Source organism: Hylaeus volcanicus, chromosome 5 (genome assembly GCF_026283585.1).
Source record: "Hylaeus volcanicus isolate JK05 chromosome 5, UHH_iyHylVolc1.0_haploid, whole genome shotgun sequence".
NCBI lineage: Eukaryota > Metazoa > Arthropoda > Insecta > Hymenoptera > Colletidae > Hylaeus > Hylaeus volcanicus.
The window spans coordinates 6,737,299-6,755,904 of record NC_071980.1 but is presented as its reverse complement, the minus strand read 5'-3'; the positions used below and the strand labels follow the sequence as shown (position 1 = coordinate 6,755,904).

The window sequence follows — 18,606 nt, the reverse complement described above, 5'->3', positions numbered from 1 at the left end:
AAACACAATTGGCTGAAAGACAAACCGAAAGCCTTGTTTTGTATAACGGAACAAATATATGAAAAATTATCGTGGAAGAGTCTAAATTTGAAATTCCTTCTCTGCGCCGACAACTGGGACCCGCTAACGACAATCGTGAATCGTTGTTTAATCCTTGAATCCCTTAAGTTTCAATTCATTGGTTCGTTTTCGGTATTTGGCTGTATGTGTGTTACCAGTGCATAACGTTCTTTCGAAGAAAAGTTACGAAACATAAACGTCAGCTACGAAAATTGTTCGAATGATACATCGATGTTTTTTTTTTTAAATTTAATTTATAAAATCAGGCTTCCAAGGGTTAAGGATCGAAATAATGATTGCTTTGCTCGCGATTCGACAGCGACACGTTCAGACAGCCGTCGCGGCGATTCGTTCTCGTTGAATAATACTCAAGGTACCGTTGTATTATACGATAATCCCTTTCTAATTACTCTACACTGCGTTCTTAATTTAATGTTACTCCCCTTGTTTTTATATATATATATATATATACATAGAAATATATTTATATTTTTTTTTTCTTCTTACTCTACTTCTCTAGCTGGTACGACTTTAATCGTAGACGATAGCGACGGTGTTGTTAGCCCTTTGTTAAGGTGACGTACCCAATCCCGAGGTTACCATGGTAACGAAGCGTATCCGCAGAGATATTTTCAGCGAGATGATAAACGAATAAATTAACGAATAAATAAATAATACTCAACGGAGCTTGCAGGAAGCCCCGAGCAAAGAGCGACGAGCGAAAGCACGTACGCTGTATAACTAAGGAAAATGATAGATCCTTCTTCTTATTATTATTATTTCTTTTTTCTTTTATATTTTAATTGAATAAAGAATATCGAAACGAATGTTTAAAAGAGGGGCGCCCCCCCCCCCGACTATGTATATAGGAAACGTATGTGTTGGCCTATCCAGTACAAAACCATCGTTATAATATTATAGATCACGGATTATTATGTTATGTGAATAATTACATTTTATGTTGTTAACATGTTTCTATACGTATACAGATACACGGATATATGTGCGACACACGTATATATGTATGTTTATGTATGTACACGCGCATACATATACAGATATGTATGAATGTAATGTTAACACACACACGCAGACACACACACGCAGACACACACACACACACACACACACACACACACACACACACACACACACACACACACACAAACAGAGCTCTCTTTCCCAACGTTTCTATTCCCCTTTCACACATCTTTCGTTCTTTCCTTATTTTTCTTACTTTCTTCCCTTTCTTCACACCTTTTTACTTGTTTGCTCTCGCCATGCAGCTGGAGAAGACTACTTGTAGAGGATCGTTTTTGTTTTGTACTTAAGCGCGCTCGTACGCGCCCGAACTATGTTTTGTACCACGCGCAGAATGGCAATAAAGTAGTTGACCAATTCCTTTTTTTAATACCACGTGTGTCGATGTACCTTCGTGCAACCACTCATGGAATCCACCATCCCGTTCTCCGCTGCGTCTGCATCCTCTTCGTTTAAATTCGTTATCGAACCCTTACTTTTTTATCTTGTTAACAGTCGCTGTACAACGTGCACAGCGTACCATTAACACTGGGACAGAAATTATTCTCCACGTGTGGCATTTCTTAAAATAATTTATTCACCAATATGAACAAGTAGATTGTGTAGCAGGTCGTCGATGACGATTATGAGCGCACTATATCGACACATTTGTAGGAGTTTTGAGTGACACATGGATACCGAAACGCACGATAGCGGCTCGGCAAAGATAAATACACCAGAGATTCGCGTGTTTACGCTTGTTTTGTGTGTCCTTAATTATTAGAAAAAAAGCGACCGCGCTCCCAAGTCACCGAGCACCCGTGCTCACGTGTAATTACGTTAATAGAGCTCAGGAGAAAATATTTCTTTCTTTTTTCTTTTTTTTTTGGTCGATTTGCGATTAAAACACGGGCTTTATAATTTGAATGTATTTAAAATAAAATCACTCTACCTATTCCTTTTATAAACTTCGCGCGGGTAAACATTTCTCGATTTTATATTACAATTCGTTAATGAAAACTTCAACCAACGTGCAACGAGTGAAAAATTGAATAAGTTACCGAAACGTTAGAAACTAGTTCTAACGTTCTCTTCCAGTACGATTGCACGAGTGTAGCAATTTTGTTAACGATTACCCAATGTAATTCTGTTAATAATGAAAATCTGTGAAAATGGTAATTGTTGAAATCAGAAGAAAGCGGCGCGATGGTGGCCACCCGTGCCTTGTGTAAATTAATTCCGATGTCTCGATGAACGTACTCGCGGGGACGCAAATTATTTATGAGGAGTGTATAGTAGTAATCGATTCTCTTCTATCACACAGAACGACTATAGTATTGTCGAAGCACGAGTCTTGCGAGGAGGCTACCGAGACTGTTTTAGCAGGAATACGCGGAGGTATCGCTTTTCGACAAGAGGGATATCGATATTGCGACGGTTATGTCCCACAGAGCTAAACGCCATCGGGTAAGTATTTATTAAAGCGTGTATGTGTGTACGTATGTCTATACTTTCATGAATCGATGGTGCGAAAACAAGTTGAAACGCAAAAACATTAAGGTACGTATCAACGATATATTATTATGCGTTATAAAAATTGCTATAGTGCAAATAACTTCGATAAAATAAGGGATGAATCGCCATCCTCTTGAGTAACGTGACGGCAACACTGAAAATCCCGTTTCCCGGTGCAACGATTGCCAACGAAAACTAACTCAGCGCGAAACGACGATCGTTTTGACAGAAAATCCTGCGATTATAAAATCAACGAAAGAAAATAAAATGAGAGAGACTCGGCGGAACGAAATTAAAAAATTTCTTAAAAAAAAAAAGAAAAAAAAAGACGATTAGAAATCAACTTTGAACACGAGAAAACGAAAAGCTACACACTACTATATAATAGATCCGACGAACCGGCTGCGGTACACGAGGATAGAAAAGAAGCATAATCTTGCGGTATATATTAATTTCAACAATGTTCGAGTGTCCCCACGAGGGGTCTTCAATTACACGGATCGTCCAAGTCGTACCACAAAGCTGGGCAATGATTATATTTTGCAATTATCGTCGACGTTCGGTGATCGACAAACTATTAGGTGTAAAAATTAAATTCCATGCCTTTATATTAAATCATCTATTATTTAGTTTTTGTTTATAACTCTAGTTTAAGTAGAGATATTTAGTCGTCACGTTTTAACATTCAAGTAACAATTTTCTAAGTTCCTGATAACCTGAATCTCAACCTGGTAACCATTACAATTTTGTTTATTATTATTCTTTCAATAGATTTCGAGCATAACCAGTTAGTTATAACAACTGTAGAAGAATAACAATAAGTAAAATGTTACGCTGCGCGTAATGTCCACGAGGACTTAGAAGGTTGTTACTTCGATATACCAAAATTAGCCAAAAAGATATATCTATTTAAATCAGAGTTATAAATAGCTGACTACAGAGGAACGGAATTAATTTCTACACCTGATACATTCGTAATCTACGATCGCAAGTAGTTCGTAATCTTCCATAATGTCTGATTATTCCTTGATCGTGATTACTGTTCTCTGATCGTATTTTTAAACTTTGCCCAACAGTGTGGCGTTACAGCGAATCGAATCAACCGTAACGAAACTCGAACCTCGTGTTCCAGTAGTCCTCGCCCCGGCCGACTTAAATATGCAATCGATTGTACACGAACATCGCTTAGCCCTGATTATAGCAATGCGGTGGAAAGTGATAGTAGTAGCATAGAGCGATACGCTGGCATCGCGGACCGACGCGTCAGCATGTTACGCAGAGAAGGCCGGAAGCTTCTCTTCGGGAATGGTCGGGCTGGTAGCTGACGGCGCCGCGGACGCACGTCTCGCTGACTCAGACTCTCGAAGAGCGTCGTCGAAGCTCTGCATCGAACTGGATCGTGAAGGCACAACTTTTGTCTGCAAATAATAAATTATTTAATCAATAATAAGTACCGTGAGTACACAGGCTCCAGCGGCGGGGTCTGATAAGCTTCGCCAGCGTATTTGGCAGGTCTTTACGAATAAAGAATCCTGTCTCGAATTGTTCGAACAAGTGGCGGTCTTCGTGGTTGCGTTATTGCGCGTATTTATTGTATATAGACAGCGGATGTTCGTGCAATTGGACATTTTTACGAGGAATCTATATCGATATTGTAAAGAGGTAAACGGAACTACAGAACCGATTTTAAAAATGTTGTCAGTAATAGAAAGCTACATTATCCTTGGCAATTTGAAATCTCAGAATTTGTTAACCAAGTAGGAAGAAAAGCTTGGCTATTTTATCGGCGTACCGAATGGTTCGATATACGTGAAAATAACGAAAATCACGAAATACGTGGGTATTTCGACTGATTTTGAATACATGAACATCCGCGGTCTAATTACACGTGTATCTTCTAATTCCGCGTCTCTCTCGAGAGTGTCGCCACTATTTTCAAAAGGACTTGAAAACGATAATGGAAACGTTGGATCTCGATCTTCCCTATTCGAGGACTTTGATTCTTGACGATCGATCGTCCGAATCGTTAATTAGCTACCTTCATGTTTTCGTAAGCAGACCCAACTCGTTCCTCCAACGAACGAAAACTGTCGGAATTGCGCATTTGGCCGATCTTCATGGACAGCCCGCTTCCGAAACCGCCGAGGATGCTAGTCGTCTTCTCGGCCGTGGTCTTGAACACGGACTCTGTCTTCTGGAATCTACAGAAGGGAACAATCAACACTTTTACGGAGAACTTGTCCCGTCCAAGGGGAATCACGTGGCCCGTGGTCGCTGATGGATTTGGTTAGGAAACGAGGATGAATTAAGCCGATGATACTGCGCCATGCATCTGCTCACACATCAACTTCGCGTGGTGATAAGACTGATACCGTGTTAGATAAGTAAAGCAATCAGCAGTAGAAGCACTGTGCAACTTCGTCGAGTAATGTCAACCCTGGTATTGGATCGTATTTGATAATAATTTATAATATGAATTGACTTCGATATTTTTAAAGAAGACAGAATGTAAGCTTACGTATAAAACAACAAGAGAAGAACAATTCTGTAACTGTGATGTACTTACACAGCTAATATTGTATCATCATATAATTTATTATGTAATTTGTCATTGTATATTTTATAACGTCAAATATTAATTACGTAATAAATCGTATGATGATGTAATATTAGCTGTTCAAGGACCTAATAACTACATGATTGTTTTTCTCTCATTTTCTCTTGTTTTTCATACATGATAGTATGTACATTCTGTCTCCTGGTACAGTCGAGACTAATTGATATTATAAACTGCTATCAAATATGACATATACGTTTATGTAATTAATAATATATTATAGAATTTATCATCGTATAATTTACAACATCGAACTTGTAATTATACAATGAATAATACGATGATATCGGTACTAAATGAATCAACATCGTGTTAATATGGTTGCTTGTAAATACTACTAAGCACGCTCATTTTAAAAGCTGATAAACGCAAGACGTTACAAATATTAATAACTTGTAATCGTGGCAATCCCATCACTACTCCTAACGGATTAGTTACAGCATCCCGTTTGTTGTTCGATCGGTATTATATAAAGCTTATCCTTCTGCGATTACTTTACGCAAGCGTTGTCGCGGCTAGAGGTTTATGTATCAGTTTTCTGTCAGGAAACTAATCGGCTCGGCCGTTCGCGAGTTGCACTTTTTTTTTACAGCGCGTTATTGACTCAGATATCAACTTTAGAGAGACCGATACGAGTATCGAAAACTACGATCAAACATTTCTCTTCTATCCGACAGTGGTCGAAAATCCCACAAAAGAGATCGCCAAAAGTTTCTCTTTTTACACTACCGCCGCCTTCGCGATTTCGAGAGAGCATCATCTATCAGTCATCTTCTCTCACAGGCTAGAAATATTTCGACAGATCCGAGCAATCCACTGTAAACATTACGAAATGATGTTTATCCTTACAAGTTTGTTATATCGGTAGAAAAATCGTGATAAACGAAACGAGTTTTTATTAAGGAAAATAATAAATAATACTCATCTGCAATTAATTCGTTCGCATAACTAAGATGCGGTTAAACGAGTCTGTAACGTATAAAGTGGAAAACTTTTGGCCAGCTTCTTAAAATTTCAACACACCGTGTAAATTAAACTTTTAACGCGACAAGATGCATTTCTTCTGGTTTCATTTCGAGGATTAATGACTATCGGAGGGAACGTTGGGTCCTAAGGAAAACGGAATTGTCTTGTGTACTTACAAAGTGTTCTCGGTGACTGCCTTGGTGAACTGACCGAGTTTCTCCCCGACGTTCTGATAACTGAATGAGAACCCAACCAAAAGTCAAAGAAAAGTGCTCTACGTGTCTGAAGGGCAAAAGTAGCAGAAAATAAACGATGGGGGTACGAGGAGATTGGTATCCGTCACCATACGCGAAATTAGGATAATAAATGAATACAAAAAATAAATATCGTGTAGGATAAGTGTTGCACATGCGTAACTTATAATTTTGTTCATGGTAATCAGGGAGACCCTACGTACTTGCTCGAAGTGCTATCATATTGAAAATAAACCAGAGATATAATTAATTTAACACTCTGCTGACCAGTCTAAGTGTTTACTCGTATATACACTGAAATTAGTTTATGCAATTTCCGACTGTGAAAACAATATAGATCTATAGGTCTATAAATTATAAATAATATATATTTTATGTTATATGTAATTAAATATATTATACCTATACCTAAACCATACTTGAAAGAATTAATAGGTATACATGTAAATAGAGTTTGTCGAAATTTATTTAGATGTTTCTATTTTATAGTTTTCATTTCAAATTTATGTATTCACCAAAAGTATCTTTGAGAAGAAGAACCCTGGAAGTTATACAAGACACGACGCTAGCGCCGCCTTTGCGACTCTTGTAAACCTTACAGCTAGGTCAGCGAGGTGCTAAAAAAGAAAAATTTCAGCAAGCAAACAAAAATTGTTCGCTAATTTGTAATTCGCCATCTACTTACTTTACGTGAAACTAAATTGATTAAACGTCGACGGAGATGTTCTATCAACTTGGATTTGTTTCTATGTAGCGGCAAGAAAAGCTCCTCCAGCTACGGTTCCAACCGCTCAATTATTCGCGCGTGGCGTAGCAAGAGATTGCGAAACGACTCGTTAAAACGTTCATTAAATAGAACAATTGCTTCGTTCAACTTCGGCAATTAATGAAACGGAAACTTTCATTGTTCGTGGAGTACCCGCACGCTGTTGGGGACCTTGTGCATTGTAACAGGGCTGGATGAATACCAACATGGGACTCCATTCGTGCAAGATGAGGGCGAAGGACAGGTGAGCAGAGAAAAAGAGAGAGAAATGCGTGCTTCTCGATGGGTTTCGATTTGCTAAAAACGTACACTTGGCTCTCCTTAACGTTTTTCAAGCCCTGATTCATGTCCTCGGTGATCTCCTTCCACACGCTGATCCCCAGCTTCCTCTTCAGCTCCTGGGAGACTTTGATCTTATTCGCCAGGACGTGCCTCAGGGTTTGTATCTCCTCTTCCACCTGCGACACGCGGATTCTTCAAATTCATCGCAAATATGCTCAACTACGCGACGACGTGATACGGAGTCAAACTTGCGAGCCCAAAATTCCACGGTTTCACCGAATTGATTTTTTTTTTAAGACAAATTAACCACCCTTTCGAGATGGGATTAAATCGGTTGCTGTCATGTCTTGGCACGTTATTGAAATTTTTTTAGACGTGGTTAGTTTCTAAAAGTTCATTCCGTACTCTTAAGTGTCATAAAAAAGGTAATCTCTCTCATTTCACAATAATTTCTCGCTTTTCTGACACAGTCACTGTACCATCGCTATAAAATTTCTGTAGCTTTTTTTTATTAAATATCGACGCAGTCTTCATCGCGAACTTATGGCCTAATGCTAATACAGAAAGTCCTCTTCTAAGTCGTAAATTCTTACTAAATATGGAGGTAGAAAGTGTAAACACAGTTGTAAGACTAGGTACGATCGTTTCAGGGTCACTGAAATGATCACGATGTCTCGACATATGGGATCCAAAAAAACAAAAAGGAGTCTCAGATGCTATTAACTGTGAAGCTAAGTACAAATAGCGGATTAACCTTCTCGCGAGGTCATACATCACAATTCCTGCCGTTTGATGATTTCATGGAAAGGTGAAACAGTTTGCTACATACCTTGGCCAGCTCCGCGCTCCATTCTGCTTTCTGACGGTCTTGCTCCTCCAAAGAAAGTCCTTGCAGCTCGCTCACGACGGACTCCGACGACGGCGATATGTAGCCCGAGGAGTGAAGAGTGGCATCCTCGCCTGCAAAAAGAAAAAGAAACACGTTAGAAGAATCGTACTAGAGCGGTCCTTGAAGACCATACGTTTCGCGTAGTAAATTTTAAAGCTAAAGGCTTCTCTGGAATATCCAGATGAACACTTCACTATGCTCCGCCTCCGGAAGCGTGACTAACCGTAGAAAAAGGAACTACGGTATGCGGTTTACTGTTTCTGCTCCTGCTTTTTGCTCCTGGAAACGATCAAGAACGAATTTTTCCTCGCTGGCCTCTCATCCCCCGTGTGCACATTCTGCTGTCGCTAATTTACAGACAGAGGAAACTTTCACGAATCCAGTGATGCGAAACGGTGTTGCAAACGGCAAGAACGTCTGGATTCGGGGCGAGCGAAGGAATTTCAACTAGGCGAAAACTTTCAGCTATAAACGCGAATTAATTCGATCGATTAGAAGCGCTTAGAAATCTACGAGTGAAAGAAAGGATTGTAGCGAGAAGAGAAAGGTATAATTTACTTGCTGTATTGTGTCTTAATAGCATCAGAGCTGTATTAAAAATTCTAGTATGTTGCAAAATAAATATTGTAGCACGACATCGAGGTGTATTATTTCTTCTGTATTGCGAGCGCACTGGTTCATCGATACTTGGTTCGTGAGACATGAAGAGTAATTAATGATAATTCTGATAATGAGTAGAATCTTATTCAACTTGTAATGTAAATACTGTATAATAACATCGAAGTGAAGTATTTCTTCTGTAAGCACACTGATCTTGGTAACGAATAGAAACTGGTTTAAATTGTAAAATAAATACTGTATAGCGATATCGAGATTAATAATTCGTCGGTATTACGAGCAGCCTGATTCGTAAATAGTTCATGCACGGGGCACAAAGGCTAATTAACGATAATCATGATAATGCGTAGAAACTGATCTAAAGTATAACATGAATTTTTTCATTAAAAATGATCCTTGAAAGAATTTTACTTGAAAAAATTTGTCGGGTTCTTTACGAAACACTCTGTATAATGTTTCCTTCAGGTACCGTTATGGCAATTCTGTTAGGTAGAACCGACACCAAGTGATACAGTTCTCACTTTCATATTTGCAACGCTGTCCTACTTATGGTTCTTTGTGTACGCTCAGCGAGTGAATACTTTTGATATTTGCAACTATATCAAAATATTAAAAACGCAAATTTCGACACACACCCCTAATTTATTATTATTATTATAATTACTCGAACCCGGGGTACGTAATTCAGGAATACTGAGCTTTCCACAGTAAGTCTATTATTATTGTATATTATATATCTCTGTTGTGCTTGCAGCTCCCAACGAGCGAATGCATTCAATATTTGTAATTGTATACAAATGTGAAACTAGGAAAATTAGAAATCCAAACTTTATTATTTGAAGCTGGAGAGCTTCACACTGAGCTTTCGCCATTGTCCCTCATCTTTCCGCTCTTAAACATCTCAAGCGTTTGCAATTCCCAAGTGTCTGTATATTTTCCACACTTATCCGATATGATAAATAATTACTGCCAACGATTCCCGTTTCCAGCCACCTCCACCAATTAGATTTCATCCCCGAGTTACATTGTGCACCTTTTACCAATTCGAGGAACTTCTTGTAGTTCTGGCTGTTGCTGATCTTGGCCAGGTAAGGCTTGGAGAAGTCCTGGAATATCACTCTAACCGATCTCTTCTTCCTCCTCCCGCGACTGGACGATCCCTCCTCGGCATCGGGGGTGAAGAACTGCGTCTCCACCGACAAATTTGCGTCGCCTACCACGATCTCGTCGATCTCCCCGTTCGAGTCGCGCCAACAGTGGACGACGATCTCGTTTTCGCCGTCCTCCAGCTCGTCGATGTCGTCGAAGCTCGGCGTAGCCGTCAGGTTCGAGTAGTAAACGTCTTCTTCGTACTCCAGAGATTCGAACTCGTGCTCGTTCTCGCTCGGGCAGTCCTCTTCGCCGTGTTCCTGGCACACTCGCGACCTGGAGATCAGCTTCGACGATCCCAATCGATCGTCGGTCTTTCCCTTTCTCTCCTGAACGTCCGGCATGTCTGTTTTCATTTTATCGTAATCGAAGAGTCAGTGATTCGAAGGACCTACAGCTTTAGGACGATTCGTCGCGGCGGAATCAAAGAACGAATGTCTCCTCGAGAAGTGTTCTCTTTTAGGGAACCGACGATGGGGCTTCAACTAGAATCTTCGAGGGTTTCGAGTGCGGCTTTCGGCATTGTCGAGTATGCATTTCGTGTCTTACGCTGTGTAGATAGACACTCGAGCTTTATCGCAGGGTAAGTTTGTCGAAGCCTCGAGATCGCAAGCGAGTCCTCAGGTTTACAGAAAAGGGGTAGTCGAGAAATATGTATATCATTTGGGGATGAATGGTTATTTTGGTACAACGAGCAAGAGAATCGAGTGGTTTAGGGATGGTGGGATTCTAATTAAACTGCTACTGAATAAACAATCAATTTGTGGGAACTGAGTGTTCAGAATCAAAGGAGATCAAACTAAGGCTCATTTTAGTCACTAAGTTTTAGAAATAATGCATGTTGGGATTCTAGTTAAACTGCCACTAAATGAACAACCAATTGGTACCGCCTTAATCTTCAGAATCAAAAAAGATGAAACCGAAAAGGTTCGCCTATTTGCAAAACGAGTTTATTAAAACACACGTAGTAGCAACCTAGCAGCATGAATTGCAAAAATAAGACTGATTTGAGTCATTAAGCACAATTTCACTTGTGTTCACCTGGCGGGCACGTTGTTCAAGGCAACTCGAGCACGACAGTGGAATGATTAATCGTTCGAATAACCTGTTCAAACTAATTATGTGGTAACCAACCATAGGGTAATCGAAAGCTTGTTCGATGAATGGAAGCGTTACGTCCAAGGCAAGATATGCTAAATAAGGATTCGGGATCTTATTAAAAAAAAAAAAGCCTAGAGGAAAAATCTATGACGTAACGCGATAATATTCCTCTTTGCACCAAAAATAATACCTGTTACACGAACAATTATTTTGTTAATATAGCAAGGGTCCCCAGAAGTTCACTAACACAGGGACCATAAAACTTGTTGCACGAGGAATAACTCGTTTAATAAACTGAGAGACTTTAAAAGGTAACGGACCCAAGCCTCACTTGATCTCCGAGTGGGTCTGATGCTACCTGACGATTTTCATTCGCAAGAGAAGGTAGAAATACGAGACAGTGTAATACGAGACACAAAGGTTTTTTGGTCACTGGCCACGACTGCCAACTGCATGCACGCGGCTATGTGAACCTGGCACCCGAATTTCAAACAAGTAACTTTTTTCTTACGGAAAATTATAGTATTTCGTTTGTAGTTCCATCATTTAATACATAAGAAAAAATTGATAAAACGACCAGCACCCGACATTGAGATAGTTCAAATCCCACGTGATTCAGAATCGTTTGTAGTTGTTTGTAGTATTCAACTGCAAACGAAACGGAAATCGCTGCAAACAACTACAAACGATTCTGAGACCTGGTCATTTTTTAAATTTTTTCTTATTTATTAAACGATGGAACCACAAACGAAACTATCGTTACTACAATCAACTACAAACGAAATACTATCATTTTCGGTAAAAAAAAAGTTAATTTTTGGAAAGTCGGGTGCCAGATTCACACAGCCACGAAAACGTAACATTTTTTTTTAATTTAACGTAAAATCGGTGTATCATATTCCTACCTTCTCCGATACTTCGTATGAAAGGAGTGATATTATTATCACATTCTAAGATCCCGTAGTCAACACACGCGGCGTACAATGAAAATGTTCGATGATCACGCAGAAAATTCGTATTATTACGGATTAATTCCCAACGTCGTGGCACGGAACGAGTTTCACTTTCAACCGAATTTCGTCGACGATCGCGGTAACGGGCGTCGCGAAATTCACGATCGTCCCTCACCGAATCCTGTTTTCGAGCCACGCCGAAGAAGCGTTCGCCATGCTATCGCGGCAGGAGTCCGCTCTCTTACTGTTTTGTTTACCGGTTGTTATACCCTACTTTCCTCCTCGTGCACCGTAGAAACGAGTTTCGTCGAGAACACCGTTCGCAGCGAGCGTGGATCCGCCCGAAGAGCCACGAACGACTCCGCAGATCTCGAAACTTCGATCCAACGATCTCCGAACGAAAGATAGCGAGTTCGATCGTAAACACTAGTTTCACTCGGGCAAACGGTTCCCTGTCAGTCGTTTCGCGAACAAAACAAGATGGTAAACAAGATGGTACCGATCGCGACGAATACTTTCTTCTAGAGGAAGATCTACGCGATCTAGATGAAGAACGGATTTGTCTAGAGACGTTTAGAAACGATTCGGGACTATTGCTAGAGACGAACGATCCAGCTGACCACGTGTACCGATTGCCGCGTGCAGACGACGATCGCAGCTGGCTCGATCGTTCTTCGTTTTCCTCAGGCGTCTAGATCGCTAGCTTTCGATCTCTGCCGAGCGTGGAGCTGGCGTCGCGCCTCCACGTATCCAACAAGGAAAGAAATCGTGAAGGTTGTCCGTTCCACCTTCGCGAGGAAGGTGAAAGGGGAAAAGACCTGTACATCCCCACTCTTATTCGTTTCTGTTCGTTTCTCCTGCGACAAGGATGAGCAGAAGTACATGTACAAATAATTGCGAAGATTCTAAGTGATCTCCCGAAGAGGGTGTCCAGAATACTTTAAAATGCAATAAACGGAGCATCCGTGCAATAATCGGGGTTCTACTATATCCTCGTTCAATAAGAACTAACACCACAATAACGTAATTTAATATCCAATATTAAGTTCGTCTAAAAATATTCTAAATGTTGGAAGTTATTGGGAATATATTCAAGTACTCGTTAATCATTTACAAAATTTTTCCTGATCTCTATCGAAGCCACTATACGAACCATAGTGAACCATTATATGAACATTATATTCCAACGAGGATAGAAAATTGCCTTTGCGTTTTCACGGTCCCTTTGTCAGCAATGGTCCCTTTGTCAGCAATGGTCCCTAACAGCAACATTTCGCGTGCACAGGGGAACAATGTCGCCGAATGTTGTTGTGCGTTCGTAAATCCCCAGTAATCACTTCCTTCTTTCGATTTCGTGTCACGCGACATTACTGACCGAAGGAGCACGAATTTGACCGGTAATGGCAGGCGAAACGAGAGTCATGCTCGGCATCCGAGTATTAAAAAATCCTTAGATTGCACCGCGACGATAGCACACAGGCTCTACTTTTAATTTTATCGTGACTCTCGGCTGGTTCAACGCACATTTTACGGAGAACGAAAAGGGGATTTATGGACGACAGAAACTGGATTAAGAGTAGAAAGATCGGAGCGAGCATTACTGAGAAGGATTTCGTTGGATGAGGATGACGGAACGGAATCCTCGATGGTTCGTTAACCTCCGCGGCGAAAAAAAAGGATTTCGAGAGAAAATATCCAATTTAAACACCAATTTATTGATGTTTGATGATGGTTCGTTAACCTCCGCAGTAAAAAAAGGATTTCAAGATTTTATCACCGAGCAAAGTAATCAAACAATTCTTCTGAGATTTGATACTAACCTAATCCACTCTGATCGATCGAAAAACGGAACCATTTGTCGGTCTAAAATTACTTTTGACTATTAATTAAATAAGTGCTGCATACACGGAACGAATTAAATCAAAAATTCAATTTAATTGTTAAAAAAAATGAATCCCAAGGCAACGATAAGTGTCGTCTTCCCGTATCGTCGCGCATCTGTTGGCTAAAGTTTGATAGGATAGAATCGTACGTAGAACCGGTTCATCGGCTTTCGGTTCGATGCAGTTCTAAATACGGGCTTGCTTGGGTAACAGGAACTTCAAGGTTAACGGCTTAGCTGTCGTAATCAACCACGGATCGAATGACCGATCGTTGGAAAATGCGCGAATTAAAAATTCCATCGACACGTCGTGATCCTTTGATTAACTCGTTGCAGACATCGACTGGCAAATTTCCAGTGAATCGACCTTCTAACGTTACGATTTACGATGGAGGGAACCGGTAGCTTGAAACTTCGTTTGCTCCGATATCAAGTGTTATTTGGAAATTAATTCCAAGGACACGCGTGCATAACCCGACTTTTCCTTTCGCGTAACGTTTATATGTATGTTGAAGATCAAGAATATTTTTAAATACGTATAAGTATATATATACGTATATGTATACAGGTAGATTTTACAGGTAGATAGATTTTTTGTAAGTTCTAGAGCAGAATTTCCACTCAAGGTATCATAATCTTTATCCGCGTCTTCAACCCCAGCATTTTATTTCGCATACAAGGCTCGCTGCCGCATTGCTGAAATTTCTTTTCAACAGCACGTTTCTCGATCACTATAAGACTCCGCTACGAAGGGAGGAAAACAAGATTGCGCACCTTGCGCTCCGAGTCTTTCAAAGCACGCGATGTCTGAATTGCAAGGCGAGTCGCAAGTTCAAGTGAAGATCGATAAAACTGCCGTGCTAAGTATTCGCCGTGCTAACAGCTTATTGCTGAGGCTAGCAGCTACTAGTGGATCGAGAGGTACAAAAATTTCGCTTCGCTCGGCGGATCGAGGGATCTAGTATTTCACGTCGTCGAGGTAGAATGATTTCTTCTACCTTCAGGAATTAGTTCCAATGGAACGAACGCGTATCGTCACTTTTTCTTTTACACGATATTCATGTGCAGGTCGAAAACTACGAAAAATATTTTCTTGTGTCATATATACATACGCGTTGATGGCGTTACGCTCGGTTTAGTAAGAGGGCCACTTTTCAAGTATGAGAGTACCAAAGGAAATTTGGTGTGATTTGAAAATACCGATTTTTTGGAAATTGTGCATATTTGTTTGGAGGACCCTAAGAGGGAAGTTTTGAACTATTTTTACTGTTGATAACGATTCGTTTCTTCGGGGTGAAAACAGCCCTTTTACATTTCCCTATTTATTGATATATCTTTAAATCTAGAGTAGGTACATTTACTCGTAATATATTGCGATATATTATATCGACGTGTTAAGTCGTATTTTCTATGATATTCTAACTGACTGTACGCGAGAGAATCATCCCCTTTTTAAATTCTACCGCGATTGCGACCGCATCCTGTGCTCATTGGCTGATTGCACGCAATACGGGCAAACCAGTAAACGTGACATTAGCGAGAGAAAGGAATGGCTAGTTAATTAGCGTGCGAACGAGGAAGACAAAAGACGAGATATTAAAAACGGTACCAGAAGCGTACACTTGTTCCCGCGGAACACTGTTAAAAATTTATTGCAACTTACGAACTATGCCATTTTCATGTCTGGAGGATTTTTAGCGTTTCGATATAACGTTGCAACCAGAACGACCGCACGTCGCATGATTTCCGCGAACACGACACCGACAAAGCCAGCTTTTGATACTTTCTCTTTGGGATTGTCTATTAGGTATAAATTATGCGAACTGACTCGAACCGCGATAACCGATGAGTCATTTGCCAATGCTGCACAATCGCTTTTGTCACGTAAGAGTTTAGGTACAATCGAGCATCCTACGAGGCTCGATTTTACAAATTTGTTGAGAGTAAATTATTAAAATTCTTAAATTATGCTAGCGACGTTTCCACGATAATAATACGACTTTGTTAAATGATATTAACCCTTAAATGGACGATTTTTGTTTCACGTTTTAAAAAAATATATTCGTGTAATGGACATGTATTACTGTCTAGGAAAAATAAGTAAAAAAATCTAGACACGAATTTACTATACTTTCTTTTGCAATAATGTGAGTGTTGTTTATAAACTACATTGCGCATTCATCAATTTCATCTGTGATGTTTAGTATGTTGTTTAAAAACAACATCGTCCGTTTAAGGGTTAATTAATAATGCATTCCTTGATAGACCTAATTTCAACGTTTATTTATATTTTGTTTAACTCTTCTGCATCGGTGAGAAGAAATGATGATTAATTTCCGATCCGGTTGCCGCAATAGCTTAGTCTTTCGATAAATCCGTCGACGATACTTCCGCCTTTATTAATTTTTGGCGGGCGAGAGGCCCGCTCGCAACGATGAAAATATTTGCATTCAAAATAATGAGAATATTCGCTGTCAACGTGACAGGAAGTGCGTACGCGTAAATGGGGGCGCTAAGCGCGTACAAGATAAAACACGTGGCAATGGCGAACGAGAGCCTGAGGAACTCTTTGACGTAGGTCGCAAAAATAGACTTGGTCAAAATCGAGAATTTCCCCTTCGTGAAATATTTATACTTATCGCGTTATTTTGCTATGGTAAATATCCTAGATAGCGTTTATTCGTAATATTAAGGAAAATACGAAGGCATAAACAAACATTTTTATTGTACACGTTGCACTCTCATTTAAAACGCGAAATTTACATACTAAATTGCGTAATTTTACGTGCCACAGTTAGGCTCGGGTATTTATGTTATACGATATGGAAAACAGACTGTGCGAAGCTGGCAATTAAACTAATATTTATCAATTAGAAATAAAAAAATAGTTCTTGAATGTATTTTAGCTTGCTAAAGATAGCTCGGAAGAGTGAACGAACTTTTAATTTTGTACGAGCATTCCACAAAATAAACTCCACCTCAAACAGGAGCTCCATATTCCATAAAACAGTATCATAATAATGATACTCCAGTTTGCACAAAAGCATTACGCAGTAATACACGCTTTTCATATTTAAAAAAGCCATAAATTCGTAAACCACCTGTTTATCGGTGTATTAACAAATTCTACCGTATGTGATATCGCGTAAGTTAGCCTAACCTTGAACATTAATCCGTAAAAAGAAGACACGCGTTGTTGACATAATAACAATAATAATAAAGCTTCTCCGACATTGGCGTGTATCAAAAAAATACCGTGGACGACAGTCTCCAATATTAATTTCCGCGACAGAAAGCATGATCGTATTTTTTCTTCGTCCAGTAATTAACACATTTTTGCGTCGTTATTTGTGCCATTTTTAATCGTAACAGTGCATGTACGTATATCGAAACACTGAGATAACTATTCGCGCGATAAAATGATACCAACACCATGCATAATACACGTACACAAAATGATATACGAGACGACCTTTACCTATCATCATTTTAAAATCGTTATCTTTCCCAACCACTTCTGAACAAGTTCTTGCCACATAAACTGCAATTTTCAATATCGAACACCGTCGCACAGATTTCACGGCATAAATTAAAATTTCGCGCTACAACGATGCATACGAAAGGATCTCCCGTACGTTTCGCGAGTTGCGAAACATTCGGCTCGTTTGAATTTCCCGTATGATTCAATTTTATGAAATATATCACCGTAAAGCATACGTATGTCGAACGAACAGATAAGCTACGTGTACGAAATAGAATCACGTCCATCCGTCGAAAACGTTAAAAATACTCTGGCTTAAGCGAAGTCTAGGCAAATTCTAATTACGTTAACGTAATTAGCGTCTACCACGGGACAAGAATAACACAAGCCGGCATACTGTGTCACGTATTGGCCCGAACAATTGAAGAGGTTAGGAAAACAATGATTCAAACTGTACACATTCTACCGTTGCGTCATTTAAATTGTCAACGTTGCGACGCAAATATTTGTCTCGGTTCCGTGTAAGCGAGAAACAGGTGCTGGTAGCATGAAAGACGGTAACTGATACAGATGTCCGAAATGAAATTGGAAGGCACGTTCCATCGACGACAGAAACGTTACACGATGAAGAATAATTGCGATAATCACGTACGACCGATCGTGATCTCGTTCGAAGCGATAAGCGGAACGAACTCGGCGAGTGATAGCAAAAAAAAATCAGCATACAGGTTAGAATACGTTCACCCCAAGGTGCGGTGCCCTTTTACATCCTAACATATTTCTAATAATTTTACGTCTTTAAAGCGTGCGTAATTTGACACGTTCTCAATGTGACAATACGGTACGGAGAGTATACGAGCAAACAAAAACAAGAAATATACGAGAGACGAGGTGCAAGCAAAGTGCTGTTATAAAACCTAACCTCGTTTAAGATGTTTCTCGCATAACTGGTCGCATCGTACACCGCCGTACGTGGGCGTTTCAATTAATTATGCTGTCAGGTCGAAAATATGGGATGCATTGTCGCAAAAACAAGAATCGCTACAGTAATAG

The 18,606-nt window shown here is 39.8% G+C and overlaps 1 protein-coding gene across 3 annotated transcripts; it reads right to left on the bottom strand.

Annotated features, from left to right (window-relative positions):
- Nucleotides 1–1,655: 1,655 nt before the first annotated feature.
- On the bottom strand, nt 1,656–17,858 carry LOC128877611 (tumor protein D53 homolog). 3 transcript variants are annotated; one of them, XM_054125059.1, is made up of 7 exons: nt 17,551–17,858; nt 10,021–10,482; nt 8,310–8,440; nt 7,508–7,656; nt 6,355–6,414; nt 4,634–4,796; nt 1,656–4,013 (listed from the first exon to the last, which is right to left on the bottom strand). In XM_054125059.1, exons 1-7 carry the CDS (start codon nt 17,558–17,560, stop codon nt 3,867–3,869), a joined length of 1,122 nt encoding a protein of 373 aa, XP_053981034.1. In that variant the 5' UTR covers nt 17,561–17,858; the 3' UTR covers nt 1,656–3,866. The 3 variants fall into 3 exon arrangements, with proteins under 3 accessions (XP_053981034.1, XP_053981035.1, XP_053981036.1); XM_054125060.1 differs by lacking the exon at nt 17,551–17,858 and adding an exon at nt 12,143–12,837; XM_054125061.1 differs by lacking the exons at nt 6,355–6,414; nt 17,551–17,858 and having other exon boundaries at nt 10,021–10,726.
- Between the last annotated feature and the right edge of the window lie 748 nt (nt 17,859–18,606).